The 19,627-nt window shown below is 48.1% G+C and overlaps 3 protein-coding genes across 4 annotated transcripts in view; 2 read left to right on the top strand and 1 right to left on the bottom strand.

Moving 5' to 3' along the window:
- The first annotated feature begins 329 nt into the window (after positions 1 to 329).
- Positions 330 to 12,016, top strand: Gba2 (glucosylceramidase beta 2). Its single transcript, XM_051187647.1, has 17 exons — positions 330 to 664; positions 4,582 to 4,673; positions 4,880 to 4,995; positions 7,519 to 7,737; positions 7,978 to 8,217; positions 8,410 to 8,512; positions 8,675 to 8,828; positions 8,903 to 9,028; positions 9,214 to 9,386; positions 9,584 to 9,688; positions 9,886 to 9,993; positions 10,081 to 10,232; positions 10,351 to 10,457; positions 10,564 to 10,706; positions 10,784 to 10,899; positions 11,027 to 11,218; positions 11,473 to 12,016. Exons 1-17 carry the CDS (start codon positions 330 to 332, stop codon positions 11,749 to 11,751), a joined length of 2,760 nt encoding a protein of 919 aa, XP_051043604.1. The 3' UTR covers positions 11,752 to 12,016.
- Positions 11,946 to 17,005, bottom strand: Creb3 (cAMP responsive element binding protein 3). Its single transcript, XM_051187654.1, has 10 exons — positions 16,809 to 17,005; positions 16,566 to 16,721; positions 16,323 to 16,479; positions 16,173 to 16,243; positions 15,967 to 16,056; positions 13,810 to 13,916; positions 13,648 to 13,716; positions 12,720 to 12,804; positions 12,547 to 12,631; positions 11,946 to 12,463 (listed from the first exon to the last, which is right to left on the bottom strand). The coding sequence occupies exons 2-10, from the start codon at positions 16,710 to 16,712 to the stop codon at positions 12,144 to 12,146; spliced, it is 1,131 nt and encodes a 376-aa protein (XP_051043611.1). The 5' UTR covers positions 16,713 to 16,721; positions 16,809 to 17,005; the 3' UTR covers positions 11,946 to 12,143.
- Positions 17,006 to 17,213: 208 nt separating this feature from the next.
- Positions 17,214 to 19,627, top strand: part of Tln1 (talin 1) — a 30,297-nt gene continuing 27,883 nt past the window's right edge. The window contains exon 1 of one of the 2 annotated variants that reach the window (XM_051187641.1): positions 17,214 to 17,413. The gene's annotated coding sequence lies outside the window, so the exon portion shown is untranslated. The remainder of the gene's footprint in view (positions 17,414 to 19,627) is intronic. The other variant, XM_051187642.1, reaches the window with a different exon arrangement.

Below are 19,627 nucleotides of genomic sequence, written 5' to 3'. Positions count from 1 at the left end.
GGGCAGGTACCGCGGCTCCGCCCCCGTCCGCGGAGCCGGTCGGCCTTTGGCCGGGCGAGCTGTTCGCCGCGGCCCAATGACAACAAGACCCAACCCTTCCCGCCTAGGATCTAGAGAGGCGACCCAAGAGATCCCGCAGCGACTTTATTGCTGTGGCCACTGCGGCTGCAGCAAGAGCTCTCTGACTTTACCGGGACACCAACTTCCTACGGCTTTCCCCAGCGTCGGACCCTCCGGGAACGCAACTGGTGCCGGCGTTTCGAAACGTCAGAAACGTGTCAGAGGGACCCGAGGCCACCGGGGTCGTGAAGACCCAGGATCCAGTGATCATGGTAACTTGCGTACCGGTCTCAGAGCAAATCAGCTGTGCCGAAGGAGATCCACAAGTTTATTGTCCTGAAGATATTGGGGACACTGAGGCTGTGCGGGCTACTGACTGCGGGAGCCCTGAGGACGGTGGATCCCATAATGAGCCAGACTACTGCAATTCAGAGGACTCTGAGCAACTGATGGCCTCCTACGAGGGTAATGCTAGGGGCTACCAGGTGCCTCCTTTTGGCTGGCGGATCTGCTTGGCTCATGAGTTTGCAGAGAAGAGGAAACCCTTTCAGGCTAACAACGTCTCTCTAAGCAACTTGGTAAAGCATTTCGGTATGGGCTTGAGGTGAGTAGATCCCTAGAATTGCCTAGAATGCCTTGATTCCTTTGTTCCCATTCAAGACTCGTTGCATAAGTGGGAAAGGGTAGTCAAGCAAGTGGATTCCTGGTTCCAGCAAGTGTGCCATATCCCCCGCATACTTTAACCCTGCCGTTTTTGAGGGTGAGACTGAAGAACATCTTTTTGCAACCCTCTTTTCCTAGCATCTTCTCCGCAGCAAAGAGAAGGCGCATTTAGTTCTGCAGCCAGTCTTTCCTATTTAGGCTCCCTCCCAAGCACTTCCTCTTTCCCAGACATTACTTTGAGATCAGCTATACTTTGTGGCAAAGTAGAAGATCAGCCTCTGTTGTATGGATACAGTGTTTTGTTTGCGAGGAGGAGGTTCTTCAGCCTCCATTCCCCTCAGCAGTTGAAGCATTCTGTATCTTGTTAAGTATGTGTCTGCTTCAGTCCCAGCATTCATCTGTCTCCTTCCTCATGCTCTGACTCCTGGGATAATTGGGAATGGCTGTTGTCAACCCTAAAGAGAGTGTGAGACGTTCACTCTATTCTGTGACAGAGGGCTTCTGATTTAAAAAAAAAAAAAAAAAAAAAAAAGCAAAGTTGGAATTGGGCTAAGTATTGCACACATATAGTGCCACCTACTTGGGAGGCTGAGGCAGGGGATTAATTTGAGCCTAAGAGTTCAGATCAAACCTGAACACCACAGTGAAAACATCCCTGAGTAACAAATGGAGGAGAGCTGGGGATAAAGCTCAGTAGCAGAGAGCATGCATTCTACCACTGAATTACTTCCCCAGACCCCTAAAGATGACTTCTAGCCAGATGTGCTGGAGCATTCCCAATGCACTTGTAGGTAAGTGTTTCAGAGGCAGCCTTAGCTTTTCCTCCTATCCTGGAGGTTACAGACACTCCAGAGCAGGTACTATAGAATCCCTTCTGGAATCCCACTGAGTTCAAAGACAGTGATGAGAAACCATACCTGTTAACAGGAACAGGTGTATATAAAGACAGCATCATTCTGAGTCAGGCCCCATGTAAGCACAGTGCTGGGGAGGGAGGCATAAAGGTTGGGAAACTCAACCCCAACAGCTTCTAAAATAGGGAGCCCTTCCTGTGCCAGTCAGGGTTATGGGACTGTGGTGGGAAATCCACTGACCTCACTAACCCTAGCCCTAGGCAATGAGAAGGGCCTGGTGCTGCCTGGACATTTGGCTCCTGTGGGTGGCCTATCTCAGAGAATCATTCCTTTAGGCCTTTATGAACCTGACTGTACTAGTTACTTATTGCTATGATCAAAACCGGACAGAACTTAGGAAAGGGTTTGTTTTGGCTTACAGTTTGAGGGCACACTCTGCCATGGCAGAGAAGCAACGGTGGCAGGAATGAGAGGCAAGCTGATCACACTGTATCACAGCCAGAAGCACAGAGCAATGCTAGAACTCCGTTTTCTTTCTTCTTTTTACTCAACTCAGGACTGCAGCCTGTGGGATGGTGTCACCCACAGTTAAAGAGTATCTTCCCACCTCAATTAACCGAATCTAGATAATCATTCCTCAGAGGCATGCCCATGGGCTTGTCTCTTGGGGGATTTGAGATCTAGTCAAATTGTCAGTAAGAATTAACCATCATATTATTCCAGTCCAACTCTGACCCCAAAGCCCTTGTGCCAAAATGGGATCTAGGGTAGAGACAGGCCCAGTGGATTGCATATGATCAGGATAAGGTCAAGGACAGGTGTACATTCATCCTAGCCTCTTAGCTACTAAATATGAGCTGAGTCACAGAGGCCCCAAGCTCTTGCTCAGCCCCATGGACCTTGACTTCCCATACTAGGATATGGGCACATAGCTTTTGGAATGGAATGAGGTCCTACATGAGGGAGAAAGCAGAAATGAGAATTCAGAGTGATCATTTTTGAGCTGGGATTGGTATTATAGGGAAAACAATCTGTCAGGAATGGCCACCTGTCAGACTAGAGCAGGGAACCCATCGGAGCTGACCTGAGGGCACCCTCAACAGGAATGCTGGCAGGATAGTTAATGGAGTCTCAACTTAGTAAGAATTTTGAGAGTTGTTCCTTTAGGCAGTCAGTTCACTCAGTAATCTTTACCAACAGATAGTCCTTTGTTCTCCTATCTTAGTATTTTATAATTCTTCTCCAATCCTTTCTGGCCTCTCATTGCTGTCCTATCTCCTCTAAACTGGCAAAGGACATTCAGTCTCCCCACCACCTATCCTTTGTCTCCCACGCCTTTTACTCTGCCCCCAGAATGTACCCTTCCATTATTTTTAATACATTTCTGCCCTCCCAGCTCTTGCTCCAGTCTGCCTTCCAATGGTCTTTCTATGTCAATTGTTTGTACATCCATTCATTTATAAATTCATGAGATATTTATGGGCTGCAGGCCCTGTGCCTTGTCCTGTGCTTACAGCTGTGGGTAACATTCATCTAGCCTTGCTCATTGTCCCTTAACCCAAGGAACTTAAAAAGTTGTCATGCTCACATGAGGAACACACTGAAATAACAAGGCAGTGTCTAATTAGGAACTGAGATAGTGTGTGGCAATAGTCATACCTGTCACCGATATACTAGTTTATGACTTTCTTATCTGTTAGGTTATTTGATCTTTTAGTGATTACATGAGGTAGCTGGGGCAGAAGTTATTCCCATTTTGTAGATGAGGAAACAAAAACTTGAGGGTTCACATATCTAATTACTTGTTTAGATGTGACAGAATGTTGGGCATAGAATGATTGGTTAAGGAGGAGAGTAGGAATGGGAGAGACTGGCAGAGCAGGGCTTGCCTAGTGATCCATCCTGAATGAGAACATATAAGGAGTAAGACTAGAAGGCAGGCTGAGGCGGATGTCATAGCCTTGGAAATAGAACCATCTATGTGTATGTGACAGTCCTGATCTTTTTCCTGTTGGAATCAGAGCAGGGAGCAAAAATAGGGGAGCATTATGACTTTTTTATTTTCTTTGTGAAGTCCTGGATGTCCTGGAACTTACTCTGTAGACCAGGCTGTCCTCGAACTCACAGAGATCCGCCCACTCTGCCTCCTGAGTGCTGGGATTAAAGGTGTGCACCACCAGCCTGGCTAACACTGGCAATTTTTAGAAAGCTTTACTGCAGTGGGTATTTTGATTTTGTTTTATTTTGTTGGGACAGGTTCTCACTGATGCCCAGGTTGTCCTGGAAATCATCATGTAGCCCAAGCTAGCCTCAACCCAAGTGCTGGTTTTACAGTTTGAGTCACCATGCCCAGTTAATTAATTGGGTATTTTGAAAGAGCACAATCTGAAAACATACTGTTAAATTGAAGGGGGGATGGCTTAAGGGGAAATGGTCTAGAATATATAAACACCAGTTACCTTTAGCCAAGCTGATTTGTTTCCCATCTACCTAGTATATTCTCTAATTTGTCACCTTTCATAATCATAAATAAAGTCATTTTAAAAAGAGGAAGTCCTTTTAGCATCTTCTGCTTGTTTGGAAATTAGGGGGATGTGTGGAGGATGTAGCCAGGGAAGGGCAACTGGCCCTTTCAACACAAACAAAAGCTCCTGAGGTTTGAGCTAACAGTGGTAGTGGAGTTAGAACAGTCAGTTCTCCCTCAGAATAGAGAAACAAGGGCAGCCTACATTAGTACTTGGGCAACTGGGAAGATAAGGCACCTTGAACTGGAGTAATCCATAGTAAGACAGTTTAGAAGATGTAGTAATGGGTTCTTACCCATACTGGCCTCAACCTTGTGATCTTTCTGCTGTGGCCTTTTGATTGGATTTTTCATGGAGCCTGACATTCTTGGGGCATTTAGTGGAAGATCACAGCAGAATATCGAGAGAAAAGGAGATGACTGCTGCTTCTAAGAAACAGCCCACTCACCCTCTTACTCACATTGACACTTGCTCCTCAGGTACTTGAAGTGGTGGTACCAGAAGACGCAGGTGGAAAAGAAGACCCCTTTCATCGATATGTTCAATTCCGTTCCCCTGAGACAGATCTATGGTGAGTCTCAGCTCAGCCCATTTCAGAGAAGGCCCAACATCTATGCTTCTGCAGAGGCAGGCAAAGAGGCTTCTAGTTCATGCATACTGCATGGCTCCTAGACATGCATACATACTACATGATTCCATTTCCTGGGTGCCTAGACAGAAGGTGTGGGCTTGCTTTCCTCTTCCAGGTCTCTACTAACCATCTGATTTCCTTTCCAGGTTGTCCCTTGGGTGGCATTGGAGGAGGTACTATCACCCGGGGCTGGAGAGGCCAGTTCTGTCGTTGGCAGCTTAATCCTGGAATGTATCAGCACCAGACAGTCATTGCAGACCAAGTAAGAGCCAGGAAATGGGGGCAGGCTGCTGACTAGCACAGGATGTGGCAGTGAGACATCCACATGGTCCAGTTAAGCTTTCAGGATGCTGTGTCCAGCCCAGTGCTAGGATGGACAGTATATTAAGATGAACACAGAACCCATGTTCCTTGAAAGAGTAAACATGCCTGATAATTCTTATGTACCTGCCTAGCTCACAGTCTCCTGGGCACCAGCTCAGCCAGTACCCTCCAAAGAGTAGAAAATTCCTGGTTCATTTAAACTGGCTAAAAGAACATTTGGAACTGCATGGGGGTGGTACCTCCCTATCCCAGTACTGAAGAGGTGCAAGCAAAAGGATCAGGAGTTCAAGGCCAACCTCATTTACACAGTGAGGCTGAGACTAGCCTGGGCTACCAAGACCCTCTCTCAAAACAAAGGTGGGGAGGGGGTTCAGTGAGATGACTCAATAGGTAAAGCCACCTAAGTCTGACAACCTGTGTTCAATCCCTGGGATGTACTTGGTGAAGGAAGGAGAAAACCAGCTCCTATAAATTCTCTTCCAGCCTCCACACATAATTATGGGCACTAATGCACTGTGGCGGCTGCATGCTATGGCCATGAGGTGAAGGTCAGGAGATAACTCATAGGAAGGAGTTGCTTCTTACCCCACCATGTAGGCTTGGGAGTTGTTAGACTTGGTGACAAGTACCTTCATTGCTTGAGACATCTTGGCCAACCCCCCCAATTCTTTGTTTTTTCTTAAAGGGACATTTGAAAAGATTGGAAGGGGTAAAATAAAACCTAAAAAGTCATGGTGAAAATAGGTGCATAGCTTAACTCTCCTTACCTAGATTTGTAAACCTTTAGCCAAAGGTCAGCTTCTCTGCTGCAGATCATCTATAGAGGTCCACCCAGGACTCCCTAGAGCCCTCTCTCTGGCTGTCTTCATTTTTCTAAAGCTTCAGATTTTTTCATTCTGTTTCTATATCTTATCTGGGCCTTATCTTACAGTATATGACCTGCCTTTCATCATAGCCTCCAGTTGACCTCCTCTTCTGAGTTAGCAAGTTCCCTTTCCTAGGGGATGCCTCCAGCTTTCAGTTTATCTTTGAAGGAGAGATGATTGGCAGATCTTAAACCTGTTGATGACCACATCCTTCTCAATTCAAGTTTAGTGGCTGTGCTCAATAGCCATGCTCCGCCCCCTGCCCATGCCTCATCTCTTCTGTATTCCAAAGGGAATGCCTTTGGAAACATGACTCTGCAGTAATTATGGCCTGTAAACTCTGTGGTAGGCTTTGGGGATATTTATATTAATGATCCTACAAAGTACCATTATCATGATTATTTTACAGATGAGGAAACAGAACCCAGAGGGCATTGGTAACATGCCCACAGCAGCATGGTAGGGAAAGGATGGGACTCAGAGCCAGTCTTCTCTGTGACAAAGAGCTGGTGGTCTCAACCATTTGTACTTTACCAGCAATATGAAAAATTATTTTATGGCTAGGCCCTATCTGTAATCCCAGCACCAAAGCAGAAGGGTCACCAGTTCAAGGCCAGCCTAGGCTACAGAGCAAAACCCTATCTCAAAAGAGATAGAAGGAAAAGAAAACTTTATATACAATAAAAATAACAAGCACAGGGGCTAGCTAGAGAGATGGCTCAGTGGCTAAAAGCACTGGCTGCTCTTCCAGAGGTCCTGAGTTTCAATTCTCAGCAACCACATGGTGGCTCACAATCATCTGTAATGAGATCTGGTGTTCTCTTCTGGCCTTTAGGCATACATGTAGACAGAACACTGATACATAATAAATCTTATAAAAAAAAATACCAAGCATAGTTAGTTTGGACAAAGGAAAAAGAGATTAAACTCTAGCGATCCTCCTCTCTGGAGCCTGAAGTTTTACTGGAAAATGGAGACTGGAAAATAACAGCACTGCAGGGACTTTGCTTCTTCTTTGCACACACACTAGCTCTGTGAGGTCCACTTCAGATGGCCCCAGCCTTCATAATAAGCTGTGGGACATTGGGGACACAGGATAGAAAATAAAAACATTGTGACATAATTTACCGAATACCAAAATAAGAGGAATAGGGCATAACAGAGTAACTCCCTACTGGAAGGAAGAAGAGGAGAGATGTAAAGGATGAGGGCATCTAACTAGATGGAGATGAATATAGGCAGAGGCATGAAGAGGGAATGAAGGGTGCTCAAAGACTGGAGAGTATTTGTGTGACCAGAAAGCCAGGGTAGAGTTTAAAACTCAGCCTGGGTGCCACAGGAGTCACTGAAACATACTAAGCAGGGAATGGCCCGTCTTGATTTCTGCTACCATAGTGGCAGAGATGGTACAGGCCTGATTAAGGGAGAGGAGGCCTAGGAGCTAGCTGGAGGGGGGAGCAGTAGGTCATGGGGGTGGCTCACTGAGCTGGTTGGTGGTGACAGAGTCTGAAAAGGGAGGAAATGCCTTGCGGGAGGGGACCACTGTGTGTTGCCTGTGAGTTACTTGTTCTAGCCTGCCTGCTCTCTTGATCAAGTTTACAGTATGCTTGCGTCGGAACGGGCGGACTGTGTATCAGCAAGTTCTGTCCCTGGAGCGTCCAAGTGTCCTGCGCAGCTGGAACTGGGGCCTATGTGGTTACTTTGCTTTCTACCACGCCCTTTATCCCCGAGCCTGGACAGTCTATCAGCTTCCTGGCCAGAGTGTCACTCTGACTTGCCGCCAGATCACACCTATCTTGCCCCATGACTACCAGGTGAGGTTTCCTCCTGTTTCTTCCACTACTTCCCTCCCCCAGATCCACCACTGTGGACGAAGGGGAGAGGTTGGAGCTGTGAACATCACATTGGTTTCCCAGTCCAATGAATTCTAGCCGTTGAAAGACAGAAGGTAGTATAGAGGGGAATATTTGAAAAGGGTCTCTATGCCCATGACTAATCCTGAGGATTGGAATCAAAAATGAATACAGAGACTGAGTCCAGTCTTTTATCCCCAGGACAGCTGCCTCCCTGTAGGAGTCTTTGTGTGGGATATAGAAAACCAAGGAGATGAAACTCTGGATGTGTCCATCATGTTCTCTATGCGGAATGGACTAGGGGGTGAAGATGATGCTCCAGGAGGGTTGTGGAATGAGCCCTTCTGTCTGCAACGGGATGGGAAGACTGTGCAGGGGCTACTCCTGCATCATCCAAGCCCCCCGAATCCCTACACGATGGCTGTGGCTGCACGATGCACGGTGATGAGCCCCCGCCCTCACAGCCTGCCCCTGAATCTACTTCTACCTCTCATAGCCTTTCATCAACTCACTGATCCCATCCTCATCACAGCCCTCAGCCTCTGGAACTCAGAGGTGCCAGTGTGTAAAGAAGAGCTAGTCAGAACCCATTGACTTGTACTTGCCTTCACAGAGTCTTTGACCCCTTAACAGGCAGACACCACGGTAACCCACATCACAGCCTTTGACCCTGACAGCACTGGGCAGCAGGTGTGGCAGGACCTACTTCAGGATGGACAGCTGGACTCCCCTGCTGGTGATGGGGGGTTTGACTGGGAGGTATTGGGAAGAAAGGCTGGGTCCAGTCTTAGGATCAGGGGTGGAAGACCTGATAATAAATAATAGACCTTGTCCTTGAGTTAGGAGTTCCTAGCTTTGGGACTCAATCAGCCTGTGCTGATTCCTCTGTGCTTCTTAGGCCAAAGCACCCCCTCCAAGAAAGGAGAGGGTGTCGCTGGGGCTGTATGTATCTCCAGCAAGCTGCCACCACGAGGCCGGTGCTGCCTGGAGTTTTCACTGGCTTGGGATATGCCTAGGATCATGTTTGGCGCTAAAGGCCAAGTCCACTACAGGTAAATGCAGGGATCCAAAGGCACTGGGGTGCTAACCTAGAGCACCTGTTCTTATGCCTCTTTTTCCACCTCAGGCGGTACACACGGTTCTTTGGTTCAGATGGTGATGCAGCACCTGCCCTTAGCCACTACGCGCTGTGCCAATATGCAGACTGGGAGAAGAGAATCTCAGCATGGCAGAGCCCAGTATTGGATGACAGGTGCCAGTAGAGCCCTCTTGTGCTTTTTCCTAGGCCCCTTCTCCAAATAGGACTTGATCTATTTCTACCCACCAGTCAGTAGGGCTGTGCTGGGATTCACTTAGTGCCCCTACTTCTCTGGACTCTAGAATCCTTTCTGTCCTGGGAGGCTCATAAAGATCTGTTCCCTTCTCTTGGCTTCCCAGATCCCTGCCTGCCTGGTACAAATCTGCACTGTTCAATGAATTATATTTCCTGGCTGATGGAGGCACAGTATGGCTGGAAGTTCCTGAAGACTCTCTACCAGAGGAGCTGGGAGGGAACATGTATCATCTGCGCCCCATTCTACAGGACTATGGGCGATTTGGCTATCTTGAGGGTATGGGCTGGGGTATGTCAGGCTAGCTAGTGTCCTATATAAAGCAAAGTGGTAGATTTTGCCTATCCCAAGATATTGATGGGATAAGGGATAATTGGTGACTATGGACAGGTGACTGTGTCCTACATCCAACTTTTGAAGGGCTATCAAAGGGAAGCTGGGGTTCTTGCAACAGTGTCTCTCTGTCATTCTTCCAGGCCAGGAATATCGCATGTACAACACATATGATGTCCACTTTTATGCTTCTTTTGCCCTCGTCATGCTGTGGCCCAAACTTGAGCTCAGTCTACAGTATGATATGGGTGAGGGTAACTTCTTAAGTTTCCTTTACCCTTGAACCTTTGTAGTCTCTCAAATGATATGACCTTCCCCCCTTGCCCTGAGCGTACCTACATCTTGCTTATTGCTTTTCCTCTGGAGTCACACACACAGCTATATGACCCACCTCAAGCCTGCCCATTCCTTGTTTTCCCTCACCTACTTGTATCTGCGCCCCCAGCTCTGGCAACTTTCAAGGAGGACCTGACACATCGACGGTACCTGATGAGTGGAGTAGTAGCACCTGTGAAAAGGAGGAATGTTATCCCTCATGATATTGGGGACCCAGGTAAGGTTCCATTATCCCAAGGTCAGTTTTTATACCTTCTATCCCATCCACCGATGCAGACAAACCAGGTTCCCTCCCCTCCAACAGATGATGAGCCTTGGCTCCGAGTCAATGCCTATTTGATTCATGATACTGCTGACTGGAAGGACCTGAACCTGAAGTTTGTGCTGCAAGTTTATAGGGACTATTACCTGACAGGAGACCAAGGCTTCCTGAAGGACATGTGGCCTGTGTGTCTGGTAAGGCATGTGTATATAGTGTCCAGTATACCAGGGACATGAATGGTGTCTCAGGAGAACCCAGATGGCTAGCGTCTTTCTTAGAACCTACGTCTTCAGCATCTTGATCCCTCTCTAGGCTGTGATGGAATCTGAAATGAAGTTTGATAAGGACCAGGATGGACTCATTGAGAATGGAGGCTATGCAGACCAGACCTATGATGGCTGGGTCGCCACAGGCCCCAGGTTGGTGGGTAGGGATCTCCAGGTCTGAGTGGGGAACTGGGCACATAGGGTGTGTGTGAGAGGGGCTAGAGCTGCCAGTCTTACCCCAGCCCCTGTCCCTGACCAGTGCTTACTGTGGAGGGCTGTGGCTGGCCGCTGTGGCTGTGATGGTTCAGATGGCTGTTCTGTGTGGGGCCCAGGATGTGCAGGATAAGTTTTCTTCCATTCTCTGTCGAGGCCGAGAAGCTTATGAGAGACTGCTCTGGAACGGTGAGTAAAAGCAACCTGGGACGTCTTAAAGCTAACTACGTGGACACAAGCTTTACTTTGCCCTTCCTCTACTCCAGGCCGCTATTACAACTATGACAGCAGCTCCCAGCCTCAGTCGCGTAGCATCATGTCTGACCAGTGTGCTGGGCAGTGGTTCCTGAGGGCCTGTGGCCTGGGTGAAGGAGACACTGAGGTGAGACTAGAGAAGCCAGAAAGATGGGTTTCCCTGGAGGTGGGAAACAGGTATAAGAGGCTGTCTCTGTCTTTGCTCTCCCCCCGTAGGTATTTCCTAGTCTCTGTCTTTGCTCTCCCCCCCGTAGGTATTTCCTACCCTGCATGTGGTCCGTGCTCTCCAAACCATCTTTGAGCTCAATGTCCAGGCCTTTGCAGGAGGAGCCATGGGGGCTGTGAATGGAATGCAGCCTCATGGTGTTCCTGATAGATCCAGTGTGCAGTCTGATGAAGTTTGGGTGGGTGTGGTCTACGGGCTGGCAGCAACCATGATCCAAGAGGTAACGTGTTCCCTTTCCCATCCCTTCACCATTTGTACTGTGGTCCAGAAAACTTCCTCAAAAGCTAAATTCATTCCAGGAATGTCCTAACGTCATCCTCTCCATACATAGAGCCCCTTTTCCCTGGTATATGTTCCACCTCCTGCCTTTAGGATCTAACCTGAGGGCAAAAGGCATACTATCTTATCTGCTCAGCTACGGTAATTGTATCACGAGAGCCAGTTATTATGTATGACTTCCACCTCTCCCCACAGGGTCTGACTCAGGAAGGTTTCCAGACAGCTGAAGGCTGTTACCGCACTGTATGGGAACGCCTGGGCCTGGCTTTCCAGACCCCAGAGGCATATTGCCAGCAGCAAGTGTTCCGCTCACTGGCCTACATGCGGCCCCTGAGCATCTGGGCCATGCAGCTGGCCCTGCAACAGCAGCAGCATAAAAAGGGCAGCAGGCCAGTCGTCACACACGGCACGGGACTGAGCACAGAGCCTGAATGTGGACCAAAGAAATCTTGGACAAACCTAAGCCCAGAATGATGAAACTATGGAAGCCCAGCCTCCACACTGGTCTTTTCTCCTCCTTCCCATAATTCCTGCAGCCCTGAGCCACTAGGACAATCAAGCCCCTTCCCTTCTTCCTACCCAACTGTGCCAGTAAAAAGGGGCCGAGGAACCACTTATTTATTTCTTACCGTACCCGCTCCTTCCGTGGATGAAATAGTCAAGGCCAGTAAATTTCTCCAAGTCTATTCATGGAACAACAGATACACATGGGTATAAATAAAAGACCCATAAAACTGTAGTGTGGTGTGTTTGAGTTCCCAAGCACCCTAATAGGGCACAGGAACAGAGGCCAGCTCTTTTCCCCATTCCTTTTTATATGAATACAGACATGAATCCTCAGACTGAGAGTACCCCACATCTCAGATCTAACATGAATATCTGCCCAGCATGACGACAGAAGAAGGGCTATGGGTAGGCAGCCACCCCCCTTTCTTTGAAATATTTGCCTGCAGGGGATGGTTGGAGCCTGAGAAGGGGGTCTCTAAGGAAAGATCAAGGAGTGTCGAGTGCAGGGGTGGCTCTGCCTGAGGCTCTTGGTGTAGGAGGCAGGAAGCATTGCTGGAGGCCTGGAGCATCTGCTCTGAGCTACTCAGAAGCTGGTTTGTGCTATCCTTTGACCGATGGGCAGGTAGCTTGGCCTGACGATGGTCCTCACTGGGGAGGGCACGAAGCTGACGGCGCAACCCTGAAGAGATAAAGACTTGTCAAGTGACAAGACAGAAGCGGCCCTTTACCAAAGCCATGCCTTAAAGGTCCTCAGCCTCTTACCAACATACTCAGCTGGCACACTCCCCCTTGTGTCAGAGGAGTACATAGCAGGTACAAGAAGAAGGCAGAAAGAAAACAGTAGGACCTGAAACACAGAAAAAAGGAGATGGAGGGCTCTGGGTCATACGCCCCGTTTCTGCCAAGAAAATCATCTCTCGTCCCATCCTCCTCACCAGAACACACGTGCTGCTGCTGCTGGTTTTGTTTGCTATCTCAATAACCATGGCCTGAAGTTTCCTCAGTTGATCTAGAAGGGACCTAAGGGAAGAGAGGAAACAGTGGTGAGCATGCCCTGGTCTAGCATGAGTCACAATGAAACCCTACCCAGCTACCCACCCCCTATTTAAGTCACTCTCTCCACTGGTGCAGTGGATTCAGTCTCTTCCCTGCCATTTTTTCCCCCAAATGACTTCTCCTTTGTGGACAAATACTTGTAGTTCCTTATTGAAACAAAAAATAAAAACTTCCCTGCCTTGGCTAGAGCTCCTTTGCAAATACCTTCCAGAAGTCTCTTAATACCTGATCAACTAACTATGCATGTAACTAACTAGGTACTGTATTCTGTACTTTCTGGGCCAATACAAACACAAACATTGTCTTCTCTTCACCTAGAATGCATTCCTCACTCAGTCCCACTCCCCTAATTGCAATCGCTCTGATGTTAACAACCTCCATTCAGTCTTTTCTTACTTCCCCTTTCTTTGTCTTGGTACTTAATTTCTTCTAAGCTACTTGTAAATTTATTTCCCATTACTCTGAACTTGAGACCTGGTAAAAGCCAACCACCAGATTTTTGCACTTAGGAGCTATCCAGTTAGAAGTCAAGTGTGGAATAGTGGAAAGAGTGAGAAAGCATTAAGAAACTAATGACGAGGCTGGAGAGACGGTTCAGTGGTTAAGAGCACTGACTGCTCTTTCGGAGGACCCAGGTTCGTGTCCCAGCACCCACATGGTAGCTCACAACTATCTGTAACTCCAGTTCTAGAGGACCTGACACACTCAAAGCAGACACACATGCAGGCGAAACAGCAATACAAGCAAAAGTAAAACCTAAACCATTAAAAAGATTTTAAAAATTAATGACTATACGTGGTTGCTTACAGATTCTGTTCCTCTAGAATTTGTATTTTGTTCTGCAGCTCCTCATTCTGGGCTGTGTATTTCAAGACCCTGGAGAATAACATGGATATCAAAATACTGCCTGTGTCTTCCCTTCAAAAACTTAAGGCTTTCAACTGTTTCCCCGTGTTCTTCCTTTCCTACCTGCTCTCCAACCCTCCTACATACACCTTCTTCTTCTTGCGGCTTTCCTGAGCAGCTCTCTTGTTTCGAATCTTTCTCCGAACTCGCTTTAGAGCCTGTTCCTCGACCTAAGAGAAGATGGGAAAAAGGTCATCCAAGGTATATCATATTACATAGGTATGCTGGAAGGCAGCTAAGTTCAACCTTGGTTTCTCCTACAGCTTCTTTGATAGCAGGCACTCACCTTCTATGTGAAGGTCTCCAAGGACCAACTCAAAATTAACACTCAAAATTGACTATTTTTTGATATTGCTTTTATGTGTATGGGTGTTTTGCCTGTATGTATGCCTGTGTATAATGTGGGTCTTCTGGCCCACATAGGCCAGAAGAGGGAGTCAGATCTCCTGGGACTGGAGTCACAGACAGTTGTGAGCTGTCATATGAGTGCTGGAACTCAAACTTGGGCCTTGTGAAAGACTAGAAAGTGCTCTAAACCACTGAGGCCATCTTTACAGCCTCTAATTTAGTTAATTAAAAAAAAAAAAATCCTCCTAAGCTAGGTGTGGTAGCACATGCCTATAATCTCAGCACCTGGGAGGAAGAGGGAGGAGATCAGGACTTCAAGACCATTCTTGGCTAAAGTTTGAAGCCAGCCTGAGCTACATTACCACGTCTTATGTAACAACAAGAAAAATCCGTCCTTATCCTAAATCAACATCTATTTTCTTATAATTTCTAACTGCCGGATTTACCTAGAATCTCTAGGGCTATACAGAATATATCCTTATTTTAAGGCAAACATTTTTTCAGAAATTGAAACTGAATAAAGATTAACTCTTATATTCTCTGATATAGCCTGGGCACTAGCCAACAATGATGTCATTCACTTGTAATCTAGTCCTCAGGAGTTAAAAGCAGGAGCAGGAGTTCAAAGGTATGCCTGACCCACTACATAGTCTGAGGCCAGCCCATCCGGGCCTTAAAACACCCTGTCTCAACAAACAGGGCTGGAGGATGTAGCTCAGTGGTGGAGCAATTGACAAGCACGCATGAGGTGCTATATTCAATCTCAATGGGTAGGGGATCAAGGTATGGCCTGGTCAGTGTAAAGGAGGAAAGACAGTTACTGTATTAGAACAGCACCACTATTGATAATTTCCAAATTCTGTTTCCCTTCCCACTAACTACTGCATTGCTCACTCATCATGTCATTGTGGTAGAGGGGTAGGAGACAATGTCACACGTAGCCCAGGCTTGCCTAAACTTGACATGACTCCAAGTCTGGCTTTTAACTCCTGATTCTCCTGCCCTAAGTAATTAAACAATAACAAAATTAAACAATAACAAAAGATACCATGAAAACATTAAAAAGGCAAATTGTCATAAAAATGTTTGCCATAAAAGCTAGATGTAGTTGTATATGCCTGTAAGCCCAGCACTAGGGAAGTAGCTTTGATCTTATGAGGACCTTTCTGCCTCTGCCTCCAGAGTGCTGGGACTATAGAGATGTGAGCCATCATGCCCAGCTTTGACAACCGTTTTTGTTAGACTGGTTCGGCCTCTCAAACATTTCTACTATGAGCAAGAGATGGAGTGCCATGTTCACAATGAACTCTGTAAAGGCCCTCCATTTGTAGTCCTTTTCAAGGTTCTATTCTCATGTTAGTTAACATTTTAATTTTTTTCTATGTGGATGTGGGCTTGTTTGGAGATCAGAAAACTTGTAGGAGTTAGTTCTCTCTTTCCATCATATGGGTCCTGGGGATAGATTATCAGGTCAGGACTGGCAGCAAGGGCCTTTTCCAGCTAAGACACACACTAGTAATTTTGAAAGAAACACCACAACTTACATCAGCCCTACAGGGTCAGACACTGTCATCGAATGTAGCCTATTATCTACCTGCCCCAACTTCCCACTGGCAGCAAGTGTGCTTAAATTAGATTCTGACTTCAGTCCCTTCTCAAGTTATTGATTTGAAGTAAACTGAATTTGCCTACTTAGGTCATGCAATGTTTTTTGTTGTTGTTTGTTAGTTTTTGTTTTGTTTTTTTGAGACAGGGTTTCTCTGGGCTGCCTTAGCTGTCCTGGAACTCAGAGATCCACCTGCCTCTCCCTCCCAAGTGTTGGAAGGGGCCAGGCTGCCCCTCCAGCTTTTGTTTCACCAACAGAAACCTTACCTTAGTGAGAGGAAGAGTTGAGGGCAGATTAAGTCCCTCCTTCTCCAAGAGCCTCTTCTCTTCCTCAGTCAGTATCAGCCTAGAAATCTCCTAAGGTTGGAGGAAATAGTGGAGAGCAAAGTTGCATGGGGATGTGGGAGCAGAACTGGGGAACCTTGGCCCCAGTCCAGAAAGGTGAGATAATCCTGAACAATCCAGTCCAGTACCTGCTCTGTAGCTGTTTCCCCCACACTCAGTGGAGTCACGTGGAACCCCTCCTTTTCAAAGCTCCCAATATCTGCAAAAGTGAAAGTAGGGCTAGCTAGGCCAGGCCAGTTAGCTCTTTCCTCCCCCATAACTTAACATTTCACACTCACCTAGATCTATGGCAACATGCTCCTGTGGGAGGGAGTAGTTGTGATCATGTCGAATAGAAGAGATGGAGGAGCTGAGACCATCCAGCGATGCCGAGGGACTGAGCAGAGAGCTCAGTAAATCCTCTATCTCCCAGTCGTTCAGTGCTTGCACGGAGTTCTAATAAATTCACAGGCCTTGATTTATCCCTGTACCCCTGGGTTTCACAGACGTCGTTTAGCTTCCCCACTCAAACGCCCACCCACCTCGGAAGGTGGCAGCTCCAAGTCCAGCGGAGCCTCCACGTCCTGCTCGGTCGCAGCCCACAAATCTCCGCTTTCCTCTAGCAGAAAGCCCAGCAGGTCCTGATCACCAGGATCCAAAGCCACAAGGTCCTGACCACCAGGATCCATTTGGGATATCTATGGATAGAAATCCCAGTACGCAGACACAATCTCCGAACCTTAGGCACGACCCCTCGGTCTAAGTGTCAAATCTGCTCTACTTACCTTAGTCACTCTACTCCGGGATACAAGGTTGAAGGCCCAGTGGTCACCCTAAACCACAGCCACCTCCCCCAGCTTCTATTCTACTAAGCTTCCAACACAACGGAAGTGATGCACATAGCCCCCACGGCATCCTGGGACTTGGAGTTCCTTCCAACTCGGAAGTGGCTCGTGTGCTGCGCCACGTCCCGGTGGGCTATGCAAATTGTAGGGACGTCCCTTGCAGCTTCCCACACTCCAGGGCGGGGATTCTGGGGACTCGGCTCCGCCTTCGCCGCGAGCTAGAAAAAAAGGAAGACTAAGAGTCTATAAGGGAACACCAGTTTGGTTCGGGCGTTCTCTCTAGCGCGCCGCACCCTTGCTTCCTGCCGGGGAGGGGAGGCCAGGCTTTGCGGGCGCCCGAGCATCGAGACCTGCGGCTAGAGCAGCTTCCTGAAGTCTCCGCGACCATAGAGCGCGGGCCCAGGGCGCCGCCGGCGGGTGGGAGACCTTTCCAGGACGGAAGTGGACGAGAGTGTCGAAGGGAGGGCGAGGCCGGAGCCCCAGAGCGACCGGGAGAACGAGCGGGTAGCGGGCCGGCGGGCGGGGCGCAAAGCCGGGCAGCGCAGGTAGGCCAGGCGGGCCGGGCCGGAGCTTCTAGGTGGGGCTGCGGGGCCAGGACGGCCCGGGAAACGGCGGGCGGGGTCCCCGATCCTCCTGCATATCCTGTGTCCGGTCCTGTTGTGGAGGTCAGCGTCCAATGCATTTCGTTTTGTGTTTGGAATTAAGCTAGCCGTGTTGCAAGAGGCAGGCCCCTTTCGTGGGAGCAGGCTGTTCTCTGTCTCGATTAAGTTTGGGGGAGGGTAAGGAATGGGGTGGCAGTGGGGCATTGGGCGGGGATGGCCTTTGGTGTTAACAGATAGTATGTGGTTAGGAAAACTTTGGGTGAGTTTGGCATTAGGTGCGGTCGGGCTTAGGAAGTAAGAATTCCTTCATAAATTATGAACCTGGACTAAAATTTAAACATTAGCTGCTTGAGTCAAGTCTGTTTCGTGTAGGTGACATTTAGATTGAGATCATTATTTCGTTTTCTGGAATGATCAGCATGAATCAGGGTACAGGATCAGGTTAAGGATCAACAACAGGAATTGACTTAGAAACCCGTTTAGGGACTAAAGGCCATTGTCATGGTTAGTGTTAAGAATAAACAGTGAAACGGTGAATTAGGAAGCAAGTTAAAAATGAGCTTTGGGACTAGGGGTCGGTATTTTAGGGTTAAAGTCGAGGGATTTAGGCTTAAAAGTAAATGCTGGGTTAGTATGGGTGTCTGCTATGAAAGAGATGAATGTCAAATTAGGAAACAGTCTGGATTGATGTTAGGAATTGGTGACAGCATTAGGGGTTGAGGTTTGCAGCTACAGTTGAACAGGTAAAAATGTGAGAAGTTGGCAGCAAGTAGCTGCCCTTGTTTTGTGGTGAGGTCCCTTATTCCTGTGTAACCACAGAGGCTTCTTTTACCCAGAGATGACAGACTAACTTCAGGCCACAGTCCTGGGCTTGAGCTAGAACTGCTGACATCTGGGACTCCACTTTCTTTTTCCTACTGCCTAAGCCTAAGACTTCCTGAGGCCACCATGCCTGTGAGGCTGTGTGGTTTACCAGGTAGGAGGGGGGAATGGAAAGAACCCCCAGAGTCAGACAAGGTGTAGTCAGTCATAAGTGGAGAAGACTAGGAAAGAGGAGGCCGGTGACTAAGGAAACAATGTTTCCACGGAGTTCTTACAGTTTGACCATATAGCTTCATTCCCCACACTGTCTCTTGCTTGTCTGCCCCTTCATTGCACACCCTTTATACTTCCTTGTGGATACTTTCCTGGCCTTTGGCTCTTCCCTTGCTGTACATCTTAACTACTCATTCCCGCCCTCTTTCCCCATCTCTTCATCCACGCGTCTTACTTTAGTTTCTGACTCTCAAATCCAAGCTTTCCCATCATCGTAGAGCACTTTCTCATATCTGCTGAATACCCTCCTCCCAGCTCTTCCTGTGTGTCTCCCCTAGTTTCTGAGCCTCCTTTGACTTCTAGGTCCAGTTGTGTGTCCCCTTCCCCCACTCCCCAGCAGAAAAGAGGAAACGATACCCAAAGAGGAAACTGGGTCTTACTGATCCCACGCCCAGCCAGGCCACTGACCACACCCCTGTGTCACTACCAGCTTGACCCTGCCACTGACCACAACACTATCCCCTACCCAGCCTGATTCAGCCACTGGCTCTACCCCATGCTGCCCCTCCCCCCAACTCCAGCATTACTTAGACACTTTCAGTGTCCCTTCTCTACCCCAACCCCAGCCTAATTTAGCCACTTACCACATCCCTAGCTCTTCCGAAACTCCTGACCTGGCCTCTAACCTCATGCTGTCATTCCCCAGCTTAGTCACCATCCATGGAATCATTCTTGTCCTTCCCCAGCTGGTTCAGTCCCTTGTCACATGTGTCTGTTTCTTACCATCACCCCCCCCCCCATCCCCAGTCGCAGCCTGATGTAGTCAGTAACTCCACCCATCTGCCTCTACCTTCAGCTACTATCACATCACATCCCTTTCCCCACAGCTTCATCCCCACATTCCCATACTGATCTAATCCCATCCCTCACCCTAGCTGCATCACTTAACTGAAGCTGTCTAGTTAATAAATGGCAACCGGTCATAGGAGGCTGACTCTGGGCTCAGGCTTCTGGGAGTCTGGAGGCTCATCAGTTTGACTGTCAGCTCTGCTTTTCTGAATGGCAGCCTCCCCTCCACACAGCTTTAACTCTGCCTTCATTAGCTCTTGTACTAACACAGTC

Source organism: Phodopus roborovskii, unplaced genomic scaffold, assembly GCF_943737965.1.
Source record: "Phodopus roborovskii unplaced genomic scaffold, PHOROB, whole genome shotgun sequence".
Taxonomy (NCBI): Eukaryota; Metazoa; Chordata; class Mammalia; order Rodentia; family Cricetidae; genus Phodopus; species Phodopus roborovskii.
The sequence above is the reverse complement of the archived record's forward strand: the minus strand, read 5'-3'. Positions and strand labels throughout refer to the sequence as shown.

What these genes read in the sequence shown, in the direction of transcription:
- Gba2 (XM_051187647.1), top strand. Translation starts at nt 330, where the DNA reads ATGGTAACTTGCGTACCGGTCTCAGAGCAAATCAGCTGTGCCGAAGGA. An exon ending in AGCCCAGTATTGGATGACAG is followed by an intron (nt 9,029 to 9,213) that starts GTGCCAGTAGAG and finishes TTGGCTTCCCAG; the next exon opens with ATCCCTGCCTGCCTGGTACA. An exon ending in TCATGATATTGGGGACCCAG is followed by an intron (nt 9,994 to 10,080) that starts GTAAGGTTCCAT and finishes CCCCTCCAACAG; the next exon opens with ATGATGAGCCTTGGCTCCGA.
- Creb3 (XM_051187654.1), bottom strand. Translation starts at nt 16,712, where the DNA reads ATGGATCCTGGTGGTCAGGACCTTGTGGCTTTGGATCCTGGTGATCAG. An exon ending in GCATGTTGCCATAGATCTAG is followed by an intron (nt 16,244 to 16,322) that starts GTGAGTGTGAAA and finishes TCACTTTTGCAG; the next exon opens with ATATTGGGAGCTTTGAAAAG. An exon ending in GTAGGAGGGTTGGAGAGCAG is followed by an intron (nt 13,717 to 13,809) that starts GTAGGAAAGGAA and finishes GTTATTCTCCAG; the next exon opens with GGTCTTGAAATACACAGCCC.